This window comes from Xyrauchen texanus, chromosome 41, assembly GCF_025860055.1.
Source record: "Xyrauchen texanus isolate HMW12.3.18 chromosome 41, RBS_HiC_50CHRs, whole genome shotgun sequence".
NCBI lineage: Eukaryota > Metazoa > Chordata > Actinopteri > Cypriniformes > Catostomidae > Xyrauchen > Xyrauchen texanus.
Genome location: NC_068316.1, coordinates 12,155,566 through 12,171,461, shown reverse-complemented (window position 1 = coordinate 12,171,461; position 15,896 = coordinate 12,155,566). Strand labels below are relative to the sequence as shown.

Sequence of the window (15,896 nt, the reverse complement as noted above, 5' to 3'; positions counted from 1 at the left end):
GTTTGTCCCTCCTCGGACCACTGACAGTCGGTACTTGCCACTGCTAACTGAGAGCAAACCACAAGCCTTGCCGTTTCAGAGATGCTCTGACCCAGTCATCTGGCCATAACAATCTGGCCCTTGTCAAAGTTGCTCAGGTCTTTACTCCTGCCCAGTTCTCCTGCATTCAAGACGTTGACTACAAGAACTGATTGTTCACTTAACATCTAATCTACCCCTGACCTTGACATGTGGCCATGTTAGGAGATGATCAACGTTATGCGCTTCACCTGTGAGTGGTCATAATATTTTGGCTCATCAGTGTACATTCCACGTTGTTAAAGGGATCATTCACCAAAAATGAAAATTCTGTCAGTATTAACTTACCCCTTATTCCAAACCTGTATGCTTTTATTTTTTTCATGGAACACAAAATAATATTTTTCAGGAAACTTTATGCAGCATTTTACATACACAGAGAGTTCATAGTGACCATGACCATCAAACTCCTCATTAGTATCATAATAGCAGCATATGATTTCATAGCTTATGATATGCATACTATCTTCCAAAGTCTTCTGAAGGCATATAACAGTTGTGAAAGAGCAAAATACCAAAATTAATAAAGTCTGATTGTAATCAGAGGGAAAGTTTATCAGTGAATAATTACTTCAATTTCTGTCTGTTTCTCACCACACAGCTATTGTATGGTTTCAGAAGATCTGGAATATAGCACCAAAGTCTTTTATAATACTTTAATGGTGTTTTGTCCTTTTCAGAGCTTGACAGTCATGGTTACTATGAACGGTCATTGAATGGATGAGCTTGTTCCAAAGAAAAAAAATCTTATGGGTTTAGAGGGTGAGAAAATAATTACAAAACTTTAATTTTAGGGTGAACTATTCCTTTAAGGCCGTACCTCCCCACTATAAATCAACAAGACAGCAACGTAAGAGTTAAACTTTACCTTACAATACCAGCATGGTAATAGTGATGCCTTTAGAATGTGTGCCTGTGTGTGTGTTTCCCAGGTTTGCTGTGTACCATGCACTCTGTGTGAGTGGGTTCACATTTGTTTATGTGAAGTCTCTTCCCCACTGTCTAGCAACACAGTGAGAGAACTAGAGACACAGAGAAAGAGAGGAGGTGGTAATGATTTATGTCACCTCACTCAAAGCCCTCAATCAATCAGCAGGAGAATCCAAGCCACTTCTGTATACCCACAAAACTGGCTGGCTCCCTGTGTCTGTGTTGGTCTAGAGGAGTGTACTTTTGCAAGACTATGTACACTGGCAGCCAAAAGTTTTGAATAATGTACAGATTTTGCTGTTTCGGAAGGAAATTGGTACTTTAATTCACCAAAGTAGCATTCAACTGATCACAAAGTATAGTGTGGACATTACTGATATAAACAGCATCATCACTATTTGAAAAAGTCATTTTTTATAAAACCTAGACAGGCCCCATTCAAACACCTTATCCTTGAGTAATCATGCTAAATTGCTAATTTGGTACTAGAAAATCACTGTCCATTATATCATACACAGTTGAAAGCTATTTGGTTTGTTAAATGAAGCTTAACGTTGTCTTTGTGTTTGTTTATGAGTTGCCACAATATACAATAGACTGGCATGTCTTAAGGTTAATATTAGGTACAAAAATGGGGGCCTGGGTAGCTCAGCAAGTAAAGATGCTGACTACCACCCCTGGAGCTGTGAGTTCAAATCCAGGGCGTGCTGAGTGACTCCAGCCAGGTCTCCTAAGCAACCAAATTGGCCCAGTTGCTAGGGAGGGTAGAGTCACATGGGGTAACCTCTTCTATAATGTGGTTCTCGCTCTCGGTGGGGCGCACGGTGAGTTGTGCTTGTATGCCGCGGAGAACAGAGTGAAGCCTCCACATGCGCTACGCCTCCGCGGTAATATGCTCAACAAGCCACGTGATAGGATGTGCGGATTGACTGTCTCAGGATTGAGTCACTGCGCCACCACGAGGACTTAGAGTGCATTGGGAATTGGGGAGATAGGATATATAGTTTGAGAAATAGACGCTTCACATGTCCTCAGCTGACAGCTTCATTAAATTCTACCCGCTCAACACCAGTTTCATGTACAACAGTAAAGAGAAGACTCAGGGATGCAGACCTTATGGGAAGAATTGCAAAGAAAAAGCCACTTTTGAAACAGAAATACAAAAAGAAATGGTTAGGGTGGGCAAAGAAACACAGACATTGGACAACAGATAATTGGAAAAGAGTGTTATGGATCTTAAGCCCATTGAGATTTTGTGGGATCAGCTAGACTGTAAGATGCGGTAAAGTGCTACAGAATGTGTGGGGTGAAATGTCACCTATCTGGACAAACTGACAGCTAGAATGGCAAGGATCTGCAAAGCTGACATTGCTGCATGTGGAGGATTTTTTGATGAGAACTATTTGAAGTAGTTTAAGAAGTTCTGAAGGTTTTTTCTTTTCAAATTCTAATAGTAATTTTTCACATTATGAATGTCCTGATCAGTTGAATGCCACTTTGGTGAATAAAAGTACCAATTTCTTTCCATAAGAGCAAAATCTGTACATTATTCCAAACTTTTGGCCACCAATGTAAAACAGACGTTTAGCACCCTTAAAAAGGATTCTGCTACATTACAGGTTTAGAGGATTCTATTGCAAAAGAAAACTGTAGAAAAACTGTGATGCATGACTGAAACCAAATATTTTACACATGGACAGAAGAGCAGCCTCCATGGAGGTTAAACTGGCTTGTTGTGATGTGATATGGGCCGTGTGTGTGTTTATAAAAGATCAATGGTTTCAGTTCCTGAGGGGTTTTGAGGCATCAGAGAGCAAAAGATGATTAGTTAAAGTGATATTCACCCAATTAAAATTATTTAATTATTCACACAACCTTATTCCATTCCAAATCTGTATGACGTTCTGTCTTCCATAGACCACAAGATGATGCTTTTTTCCCCATGCAATGAAAGTGAATGGCAACTGAGGCTAACATTCTGCCTAACATCTCTTTGTGTTCAACAGAAGAAAGTCATACAGGTTTGGAACAACATGAGGGTGAATTCTAATTTTTAGGTCTACCATACCTTTAAAGAAGTGAAGAGTATGAATAAAGGATGACAGTGATGGTAGTTTAAGTGGATAGAAGAGGAAATAAGAGAGAAGGTAACATCTACCTGTGCTGTACATCAGTGGAGAAACTGGACTCTTCTGAGGCAACATGCTTTTCATTCGGTTTGCCTCCTCTGGATGGTTAAAACGAAAGATGTAAGATTTACCCAGACAGAGTGTGTATCCTGCAGAAAGAGGCATATAAACACACATCAACCTGAGAAAGACCAGAGATGAGTTCACATAACAACACCATATGTGTTAGTTGGTCTCCTTCTAAAACATACTGTCCATTGAAACCCAGTGCAGTAAAGACACCAAGGTCTAAACTTAGTGATATAGTTTTCTTGATGTTATAATACTCTCCTATCCCAGTTTAATGTGCAGAGACAATTAAAGGCCATTCGTAGCTTTCAACTTTTCTCTTTTGTATCTCTCAGCTTTTAACTTTGCCCAATGTTGCTTTCCAACTTTAGCAATCAGTCAATGGGTGTGAGATTGTGAAAGCAGGACTATCAGTTTGTCCAAATAATGGCTGACGTGGGGCATGCTTGTTCAAACTATTTTTGCAATTCCAGTTAGTGTTGCAGAAATTGCATACAACAGCAAATTTAAGGCACATTCTGAGCAATATTTTCACAATGACCAGAAAAAAACAATGTATTGCATTTGCAGCCCTTCAATTTAGGAAAATTCACCCTGTGATACTATATATTTTTTTTTTAATAGATTTACCTTTTTGACCTCTTAAGTAATCAGTAATCTGATTATATTTAATCATAGAAGTAATAAGTATTTTGTAGTGGTAATTTATTTTGAGTAACTTCCCCAACAGTGCTACTAACCACTACGTTTACCTGCAATTTAAAAGTGCCATTTAATTCAGACTAAAACACTGATTTATTATTCCATTTTCAATTTCATGTAGCTGCTTTAGTCTGAAATTGTACCAGTTTGTATTTTGCGAAGTGGCACTAACAGACCTAGATAACGTGATTGTACGTGTTTCATCCTGCAACATTCTCTGAAAGTTAGATGTGACACATGACATGTATTCAGGCACTTCCTCAGCTGATGTCCTTCCTTCCAATATTCGATTAAGTATTGTGTCATGTCATTTCTACTTGGACAGACAGATTAGACCGTCGCTCCACCCCCTCCACGATTATAACTGTGAATGTTAACGTACTGACTGTTTTGGGTTACATAGCTCCAGAATATATAAACTGTAACAGGATGTTTTTCTCTTCAAAAAAGCAAAGTCTGTTCTTAATTCAATTTAATACGCTATTTTTCAACATCATAATACCACTTCTGTTGTCACTCAGCATTGCAGCACATATTAAAGAAGAGCTTGTTTCATCATGAAAGTGGCTTAAACATAAAATTTTCCTTATTGTCTCTTAAGAGAGCACTGGGTCCTATGAGGGTCTGTTTCTCCTCTTTCCACTAATCTGAAATCAGAGACCACAGAACGGCAGATGGATGCGAGTCTGGAAAAAAGGTCATACAAAGTGGAATAATGGCTCATGGAAAATATTTGGGACCTCTTTTTCCTCAGTGAAACCCCAAAATATTTGCCTCTGTGGTCTTTTTTTTCTTTTTACTGGATGCGAGAAATGTGGATGTAAAAGATGAAAAAGTCAGTCTGAGGAAAACAACTCCATTCATAAGAGGGATTTGTGAATTGACTGGATTTCAGCATGTTTATTAGTTCGAAAAATGTACAACACTGCTGTTTAATAGAAGTAACATCTGCCTCACAATAACATATTCCAACCCAGTTGTGTAAAGATTCATTTCCATGCATAATCCATTTTGTCTCTCAATGATGGAACCACATGCTACAAAAGGTGAAAAGTTCCCTGAACGTCCATGTCTGGCCCACCTTCATGTTTCAGTGCCCTCAGTTGAGTGGACTTAAGTCTTGCATGTCATTAACATGCCAACCTGCTGACATTCTGTCTCCTAAATCTGTCTCACGCATTCCTGAGTTTGGTCCACTGGCAGAACATTTCTTCACAGAACTTTCCTTTATAAAGTGCCAAATGTGTTACAGAACGGACACATGCAGTCTGATCTTTAAGATGCACTGATTTCATAACAACAGATGGACACAATATGTGGGACAATACAATTTTGTATCTGTGTCAGTCAACACACTTGCATAGGAATAACACTTCCAGAGAAACACACTGCAGTCTTGAAACAGAAACATAAACATGCACATGTGTGCGCAAACAGCAATAAGTGTTTAGTCTGCACAGCTGTGCTCCTAATGCTAAAAAGCTAAATAAATATGTTTACGCATCTAAGCTTTACACCACAATCCAAGGTGTCCCTGCCGATGTATTGACAACTTTTTGTCATCTAATTATTTGCATGTAATTAATTATTCGCAGAAAACATTTGTGAAGGTTAATAAAATGTTTCCAGTACTCAAACAGACTTTCATAAAAAGTTTATGATTATTGTTTATTGCAAGACTTTTCCTGCACCACAAATGAATCCACCAACACAGCTGCTTCCTCTTATAAACTCTCTCCTCTAAAGCAAGCCTTGGATTAAAAATAAGATCCCTTTGATCACATAATCAAATGTGCATGTTAGTTTATGCACAATTCGCAGCTCAATTTATTGGAATAAACCAGCACCACAAGGAAACAATCTTCTGGTACAATGAAACATTTAATATATCTGTTCGTGGCTATAATCTGAGATAAAAAAAAAAACTGTCTAGCTAATTAAACCTCTATCTTAACCTTGACAGTGATATTAGGTACACGTTATTTGATGATTATTAAAAGGAAAATCATAATTGCCACATTTTCCCTGGAATCATGGTCTAAGATCATGTGCTGACAATCAAAACATGACCCAGAGAAAACAAAAGTAATATGATACTTTATAATCCAGCGATCTTTTAAATCGTTTTTTAATGTATGCACTAAAAACACTAACATATGTGCACATAACAGAACATCGGTGGATTGTTATCAATTTGCCCTCAAACTGTGCATGACACCTAGAGTCACCGAATTTCATTCAAAATCAACGTGGAATTGTAATTATATAGAAATCAATTATGATTAGAATATTATTACGTCATACGCAACACATACATCTAATGTAACAAAGACAAATTATCTAAACATAAAAATATTAGAAAATTACCTTAGTCAATAAACCAAGTTCTTATAATTGAAAATAACATTTCAATTAATTTACTGGCAACATCCGGTCTACACTGCGCCGCGACACAACAAAATTATCACGCTTCGTTGGTAATAATAGCCGTTTCCTACAACGAAGAAATAATAAACAAACCTTTCTGAAAGTCCCATTAAGCGCATCCCTCAAGGTGCAGGCGGAGTTCCGCAGTTAATTATTGATTCACACTGGAATCCATGACCCGCGATCGTTTCTCAACGTGTTAAACTTACGTGCGTCTCACGCGACCGCTCCACTTTCCTCTTTCTCGAATAGAGCAAACACTCTAAACCCAACCAAAAGGGGTGGTGCAGTGCCACACGCTTTTTACATGCTCAAATACAGCAAGGGAGAAATCCAGCTCCTTAACTCATTAAGTTGTGACTTGTTTTTCAAAGCCAGTGAAAGATTTTAATTAACTGCTTTAAAGTTCAGTGATGCATGACTGTGAACACTAGAAATCTTTAAAGTGAGCCTATTTGTAAAGGCAAAGTCTAGGCAGGGAGACAGCAAGGGCAGATTTAACCCCACCCCCTCCCCTTTTCTTTGTCTACCTTTTCACTGAGATAAGGAAATACCTGAGAAAGCCTAATAATAAACTCCATCTAATATAGAGCTCATTATAGAATTTTATAAAAAATGTTTATCCTAAACCTTCTCCAAGAAGATTTCCTGCACTCTGCAGAATTTTTCCTGTTGAGCAATATTTTGTGCAAATATGATTTAAACTGAAATCAATCATGTTTTTTAAACATGTTCCTCTTGAACAAGACTGTGCATCATCCTGTTCATTGATCTGAACCCTCCACATCATTATGTTAATGTCAGCACAAACCTTTACAACCTTGATCAATAAAAAACTATACTGATACTACTGATGTATAACAGGGGTTGTCAACTTTTTCAGAGACAGGGACCCCTAATATAAAAATGCTTGATTTTATTGTTAGTACTATAACAAGTATAATATATCATTTTCTTGAAGACCATAAACCAAGGACCAGAAAAAAAAAAAAAAATCATAAACTGAAGATGTTTCCTTAGTCCACAAGATGGCGCAATAAATACATAAACCCTACAGCACCATTATATTATTGCAAAGAACATTCCTGGATGTTAAAAAAAAGAGCATTTAATTTTCAACTAATGTGCATAGAATAAATAAATAAAAAGTTTTAGTCTGTCCATATTCTCAACTGTTAAGGGGGGGGGGTGTTCACATGGTGTTTCACTTGCACTGATGCCACAGTATACTACCCCAGACACATACTATAATAACAGCAAAATACCACATTTTTTTTTATTCAGTACAGTTGTATATAGGGTAGCAATATTCCCAGATTGCAATGGTAATTTGGCAGACAGAACACAACAGACTTGAACTGAATGCGAGGACCTCAAGACACACTTTTCCAAGTTGAAAATCTTTCCTGACAAAGCATTTAAACAACTCATTGCTTAATCGGAGAAACGCTTATTGAGAGAGCAAGACGCAATGGCCAAGTACCTCCACCTACTGTAAGGGGCTGTTCACACAGAACGCTTTTGCAACCATCCATTTGTTTTTCTATGTAAGCACACGCTAGACAAACGTCTTTGTTTTTGTTTATTCAGCGTCTCGTGCAGGAACGCTGTTTTTTAGATGATGTTTCTAATTTAAAAAACTTTTAAGCATATTGAAACACCTGCTTTCTGTTAAACTGCATTTGTTGCGCTGTGTCTAGCCTTTTTAGCACAAGAATGTGATTGATCTGAAATCATCATCAGTTCTTGGCACACATCCAAAATTATAATGCACAGATTTAATATACGAATAAACATATTTTTCTTAAATTCTCCTCCCTGCCCTGTAGGTGGCAATATACACAAAGAATAAGAATTGTAAAAAAAAGAAGAAAAAAAGAAAAAGAATGTGAAAGTGAAAGTAGATTTATAGTAAAAAAGGACTTAAATATTGATTCTTTTCACAACCACACCTATCATATCACTTCTGAAAATATGAATGTAACTACTGGAGTCATATGGATTACTTTTATGTTGCCTTTATGTGCTTTTTGGACCTTCAAAGTTCTGGCCACTATTCAACTGCATTGTATGAACCAATAGAACTAATATATTTTTTCTAAAAATCTTAATTTGTGTTCAGCAGAAGAAAGTGATACACTTTTGGGATGCCATGAGGATGAGTAAATGATGATAATTTTTATTTTTGTGCAAACTATCCCTTTAACCTATTTTCCCCAAACTGTTTAGAATCAAGGGAGGTTTGCCTCAAAGATGTTTTAATTTAACATTCATAGTTTGCATCCTTTCACTAGGGTTTGTGGCTAATTCCCTTGGCTTAAGATCCTTCATAACTGAACTCTGTACTTCTGAGTCTTTGAATAAAATGGATTTAACATAGATTCAAAAGCTAAAAGAAAGTTATCTTCATATGCATTACAGTTGACAATGTAAGTCCCTTCCACAGACACATTTCACTATCCATTCAATATTTGCACTTCACAACTGAAGAGTGTCAAAATAAATATGTCTGCTGAATGTTTAACCAAGTGGCTCACACTGAGAAGTAGAAAGATTGAGAATAAGCGAAGAGAATGATGGATGGTTTGTTGAGGAACTCGATGGGGCTCAAGCATGCAGGAATTATGGGAAAATACAACCTTGGGAAAGAAAATAAGTCAACCTTATTTTGAGCGCTGTAGCTTACACTATCGCTTGCGGAAGCTCTGAGTCACAGCGTTACATTAAATAACGATCCAAAACCACAGCAATTACACTTTGTGAGACGCCAAAACCAAGACCCTGCAGGAAAAGGCACATTACTTATTTCCAATACATAACATAACTTCATTCTCAGGTCATAAACCTCTTCCCCTTTACTCTTAGTCAAGCCCAGTTCACACATGCAGTGACTTCTAGGGACAAAGTGGCATGATCTCGTTCATTTTCAATGAGCGCTAGTGACTTGCGGCAACACGAGTGACAGCGACCTCTGGCGATTAGATGGGGGCGTGTCTAGCAACTACAGAAAAGTGTAACTTTATGCAAATGAAGAGCGACTTTCAGCAGCAACAACCAATAGAAATAAAGATGGTGTCCCGATCAAGTCATCAGTCTCATGTCATGTGTCGAGCGCAGACGAGACGGATGAGAAGTAAAAGATTCTGTGAGCGATTTCACTGTTCAAAATGATTTCTCTGTGACCACATACAGGGAAATAATAAAATAAGAAACCTGTTTGAAAATAATTTTGAAATGATTTTTGCAACTCAATTTGGTGCCACAAATGATGCATAAATTGCACTCTGCAGCTTAAACTGTATGGCAGTCCTAAACCGTACAAGCATTTTCACTGAAGCACTACAAATACAGCAGCGGTCTGATTTCACAGACCGTTCCAATCTAGTACACAGCAGTAAAACCAAGTCATGCTCCACTGAAATTGTGTTGTGGTTACCTTGTGTGAGTTGTGTGGACTTGGTGACCGGGACCCCATCGAGTGAACACATGTGTCCGCAGGGGTCTAGTGTGATGAACCCTCCTCTGTTCTCGATTTTGCAGTGTTCTGCTTCAATTCCGGGTCCCTCTATAGTGATGTCTTGAGGTACAGGGGCGTCATCACGGCCTATGCGTGTCACTCCTTTAACAAAAAGTTTTTAAAGGTCATTTATTTTGCTTTAATGTTCAAATAGTCTTCCATATTCTAGCTTAATATGCATAGCCAATTATAAGTAAGCTCTTTGGAGGTTGGTTGGTTGGTTACCCTGAAAAATGTCTAAACAATGTGGCGCTATGGTGCTTGCAAAACATTGCTCTGTTTGTTTGAGAATCTTGACGAACATCAACATGGGCTCAACCAATAGCTTTAGCAGTGTTGGAAAGTAGTTTATGGATTCACCTGAACCATTCCCTTCCTCGTGTAGTGCTGGGAAAATCATCTAAAATAATAGTTCTGTCATCATTTACTCACTCTCATGTCATCCCAGATGTGTATGACTTTCTTTCTTCTGCTGAGTACAAACAAAGATTTTCAGAAGAATATCTCAGCTCTGTAGGTCCTCACAATGTAAGTGAATGGGTACCACATTTTTGAAGGTACAAAAAGCATATAAAGTCAGCATAAAAGTATATCAGAACATTATTTAAATCCTTTTTTACTATCAATACCTACTTTCAGTTTCACATTATTCTTATTTTGTTTTTGGCAATTCACATTCTTTGTGCATATCGCCACCTACTGGTCAGGGAGGAGAATTTATAGGAAAAAAGGAATTAAATATTTATCTGTTTCTCAACCACACCTATCATATCAATTCAGAAGACATGGATTTAACCACTGGAGTATTATGGATTACTTTTACGTTGCCTTTATTTGCTATTTGGGCTTACAAATTTTGGTACCCATTCACTTGTATTGTGAGAACCTACATAGCTGAGATAATCTTCTGAAAATCTTTGATTGTGTTCAGCAGAAGAAAAAAAGTCACACATCTGCAATGACAGTAAATGATGAGATAATTTTCATTATTGTGTGAACTATCCCTTTAAGTGAATAGGTTCTTTCGAACAGTTAATGTATGTAAATGTACCAGCTAAAATATAAATTATTCCCTTATATTTAGGGTTGGGAACTCATTTAAGTTAGTCAGTTCTTTTGGACAGTTCATGTAAATTAACTAGTTCACATACTGTACTGTATATGAATCACTGATTCACTCTAACTTATGCAGCCTTAAAGGGATTATTTGCTGATGGTTATCACTATATTTTTATTTATTTATTTGTTAAAGCTCGTGTTTTCTAGTTTATGAGTGTTAATAAGTATAAATGTATGTTAAATTTAATGTTGTCACCCTATCTGTTAACCCTTATAAAAATGAATCATGGTTTTACTATAGTAATTCTTAATTATCATAACTGAAATAACCACGTGTTTTTGGTGGAAACTATGGTTTAACTATCGTAATATTATAGTAAACCATGACTGTAGTAATTTTGTGTTTATTATGGTTTTACTACGAAAAACATGGTTAAACTATGGTTACTGTGTTAAAACCATGGTCAAATTTTGTAAGGGTCACCCAAATGAAATATATAAATATTGGGTGATATAATTAATTACAGAATTATATAATATAACCCAGTTATTATATATCTAAAATGTTTTCATTCTTTTTCATTCTTTAAAATGTAAATTTGTAAGTAGCTTGTAATGTAGCTAACTGCTTTTTTAAAGGAGTAGTAGGAAACTACTTTAAATTATAAGTAGCTTGTACTTCCCCTTTAAATATGAGGTATGCTTTTTGTCTTCCAAGCTTTTAGTGTATCTGCCAGTAGATTCCAGTTTGATTTTAATTAACATTGCAAGACTGTAAATAAATATGCCTTTAGTGTGTTTATCTATGTTTAAATCAGCTACACCCCTACATATTGTGCTGTTGTTATTCCAGCAGGTTCATTCAATGCTAATTAATCCTGACCAACTGTGGGGCTTTGAGTCTTTGCTTTACCACCTTGGGGCTTTTTAATTGAATTTTGGAATGTAATTGAAATGGGATTTCAGAGTCGTCAGCGATTTTCAGGCAATGTTAAGAGTAAAACCTGACACACAGACATGCTGTTTTGATCAATGGTGTTTAAACAGTTCTGTTTTACATTTCCACTCCGCTCTGACCTCTGCTGGCTCACACACTCCACCAGTGACGCAAATTGCCCCATTACACTGTTTTAATACAATACCTCACAGTCTATAACTTAAAGATAGAGAGAGTAAAATATTTGCTATTTTTATATCAAAACATCATTAAACTCCCCTGAAATAACAAATTTAAATAGTTTTCTCTGTGTGTGTCCATGGCTGTGGAAGTACTGTAATACTTGTGCGACTTTACTGCTAAGTCCCACTGGGAGGAAGTCAGCTTGACTCCTCATCCTGTCTCTATTCTGATAGGTTGCACACTTAATTTCCTGCGCCCTTCTCCGATTGCGTTCCAATGTTTACCATGACGATCATGTTAAGAAGGCTGGGGAAGGGTGTGTGTTTGCAGATGTGGTGTCATCAGTACAATCCTTGTTGTGCGCATACCTCTTTACGTTTTGACGTGAAAAGCAGAGAATAACCCGATAACCTAAAGCAGCTTTCTTGTGTTGTTAGATTGTTTTAATAAGCAGATTTTTGGTAGTTACCTGCTTATTGCAGTACATTCAAATGTGCTCACTGACATAAAACGTCACTGGTCTCGTGTCTCATGACCAAATGTCATTGCTGTTTTTGCAGTAACATTTATGCTAAATGCTAAACAAATTGTATTTTGAAAAAAGATAAATTTAGAACAAATCTATTGTATGGCTTCAGAAGACTTGGAATATAGACCACGGGTTATCTGAACTAATTTTATGGACCTTTCTTGTGTTTTTTTTTTGTTTTGTTTTTTTGTCCATTGTGGAGCTTGACAGATGTGATCACTCAGGAATAAGATTAAATGAGATACACCGGAATCCGGTTCAGAGAATATTTACAGGAATTCCACATCCTTTCGCCTTCTTCCTCTATGATAACCTCATATTCAATCCCTGCATGAGGCCCCAGTCAGCTCTAACAATAGAAGCCACATGCATGCACTGTTTCATCAAGCACACACACACACACAGATGGAGCTAAAAAGATAGAGTGTCTTATTTACAGCTCTATTCTTTGTGCAGGGCATTGAATGGTTATTTGGGTTTATGTGTGTGAGGAAGGGAGGGAGATCAAAAGATAAATAAATACAAGCAGAGAGAGATAGAGAGAGAGAGAGATGCCTTACCCTCTTTCAGAGGTAGTAGAGTAATGGCTACACTGAGTCTTCCGCTGCCAAGGCTTACCAGATGAGGGGTGGCAGTTTGTACTTTCAGTGCTTTTCCTGTGTCAATCAAGTCCAGGGGTGGGCTCTAAAACAGCAAATGGTTCTAGCATTAGAGATCATTAACAGTTCCTAAAACTCAAAGAAAAGCTAAACAAATGGCCCACTAACCTTTGGAGAATCGAGGCTCTGATCTGACTCCGGTTCGAGGGAACTCACAGGGCACTTTGAATCTGTGTCCTGTACCACACAAGAAGAACAAAGTCAACATTTTTAAACATGCCATAGGTTTTGTATAATGTTGAATGTAATCATCAAAGGACTTTACTCACTAACTCCCCCCACAGGAAATATGACATATTTAAAATATAAAGGAGAAGTTTAGTAGAGTGTTCATGCTGCTATGTGAATGGGGTTGGCATCGTCCAAACTTTGAAAATGACAAAAAAGTACCATACCACTTAATCAATGGCACAACCAATGGCACTTGGCATCACTGACATCAAACCAAAGTCCTTTTAAGGCAAGTCAGGTCCCCTGGCAATTGTGTATGCAATCGCTTCGAGGCAGCTATTTTCTGTCTTTCTATTGGATACAAGCAGAAAAATGTATAGCTCCTATCTACTTGAATGGGGAAAGACAAAAATCTCCAAAGCGGTTGGTCAAGATTACGATCAAATAACATATTTCAACTCGGCAGTAAAATCTGTATCAATAGTGTCATAAATTGCGTTTCTTTACCTCAGATTGTGCCAAAAAAAATACAAAATAATCATTCTAACTGCTCTATTGTTATTCAGTAAACAGACAGACAACTCTGACAATTCACTCATCATTTACTCACCCTCATGCCATCCCAGATGTGTATGATTTTCTTTCTTCTGATAAAACAAACAAAGATTTTTAGAAAAATATGTCAGCTTTGTTTGGTTCATACAATGTAAGTGAACTCTGAATATCCAAAAAGCATGTAAAGGCAGCATAAAATTAACCCATAAGACTCTAGTGGTTAAATTGATGTCTTCATAAATGATACGACAGGTGTGGGTGAGAACCAGATCGATATTTTATTCCTTTTTTACTATAAATTCTCCTCCCTGCCAAGTAGGTGGCGATATAAATGAAGAATGTGAATTGTCAAAAACAAAAGAAGAAAATGTGGAAGTGAAATTGAAAGCAGAGATTTATAAAAAGCATACGCGGCTTTCATATGCTTTGTGGAGCTTCAAAGTTCTGGCCACCATTCACTTACATTGTATGGACAAACAGAGCAGAGATATTTTCTAAAAATCTTCATTTGTGTTCATCAGAAGAATGAAAGTCATACACATCTGGGCTGGCATGAGAGTAAGTAAATGATGAGAGAATTTTAGTTTTTGGGTGAACTATTTCCAGTCCTACAGCTGCTATATAAAGCTTAAGTTACAATTTCTCCCATTTATAAGTACACCAGAAACCCATCTCATCCTATGTTGTCTCTGCATCAATCCTGGTACGACATGTCTTCAAGTGCCATATTTGAATGTGGCAATGTGATTTGAGAGCTGCAGTGGCTGGGACTTTTTTTTGTGCATAAAGAATTCAATTTAAAGCTGTTCCTCTCTCAAAGCTATCATATGTCCTCAGGATACTTGGAATTTAGCACATGAGTCAAATAGAATACTTTAATCATACTTTCATGGTGCTATTCTTTGTCATTTCTTGGAGCTTGACAGCATTGGGTCAACTTACAGTATATAGTCATTATATGGAAAACAGCTGCATGAACATTCTGGTAAACTTCTTTTGTGTTACAGGGAAAAAAGAAAGTCGTATAGGGTTGGAATTACATGAGGGTGAGTAAATGATGACAGACTTTACATTTTTGGTTGAAATAACCCTTTATGATGACCCAAATACGGATGTTGAACATAAGATTGAAATCTATTGTCCATGCACTACTTTCACACAATGTTAAGAGAATGACTTCCAAATATTGGGAGCTTGCAACACACATCCACAAACAACTCTTTGTTATGTCAGTTCTAGCTTGAACACCAATGAAAAAACCAGAGTGAAACCAAATAAGGAAAATTATGTTTAATGACACACCAGTAACAAGAGAGGTACCACAAAGACACTCACAAACAGCCCCTTAGGGTCATAAACATCAAACTGCACACACTCACAATCTCTAATCCAGCTGCCACACGTAACATAGGTTGGAATGTGTGTGAAAACAATTCCTGAGGAGAGAAAAAAAATCTGGAGTGGGAGGAACAGGCAGGAATGTTCCATGCCTTCTATTTCCCACGAGTCACTGGGATTTTTTGGCATGCCATGCCAGTGGAGTTGCTTTGGTCCAGCCACCGCACCCAAGAGTTGTAAGAGGGCCCAGATACACGTATATGTATCTGGGCACCAAAAGGAAGGTACACTTAAACCACACTTTAAAGGGATAGTGGAACTCTGTTGGTCCATTCAATGCAAGTGAATGGTGGCCAAAAATGTGAAAGTCCAACAAGCAGATTTAAAGGACGAACAGAGCTGAGATATTTTTCTAAACATCTTCATCTGTGTTTAGCAGAAGAATGAAAGTCATGCACATCTGGGATGACATGAAGGCAAGTAAATGATGAGAGAATTTTCATTTTTGGGTGAACTGTCCCTTTAAATGTATTCATATAATTAGAAACAAAATATTAACCAAGTGGCATCTGCAAACAAATTCTGGTAGACCTTTTCTCTTCGCTTTTCTTAA

The 15,896-nt window shown here is 37.3% G+C and overlaps 1 protein-coding gene across 1 annotated transcript in view; it reads right to left on the bottom strand.

The window, feature by feature from the left end:
- phldb2b (pleckstrin homology-like domain, family B, member 2b) overlaps positions 1-15,896 on the bottom strand; it is a 73,193-nt gene that overhangs the window by 47,633 nt on the left and 9,664 nt on the right. Inside the window, 4 exon segments of the mRNA XM_052113940.1 lie at positions 3,167-3,286; positions 9,772-9,954; positions 13,121-13,244; positions 13,328-13,396. Coding sequence (XP_051969900.1) covers positions 3,167-3,286; positions 9,772-9,954; positions 13,121-13,244; positions 13,328-13,396 — 496 coding nt within the window.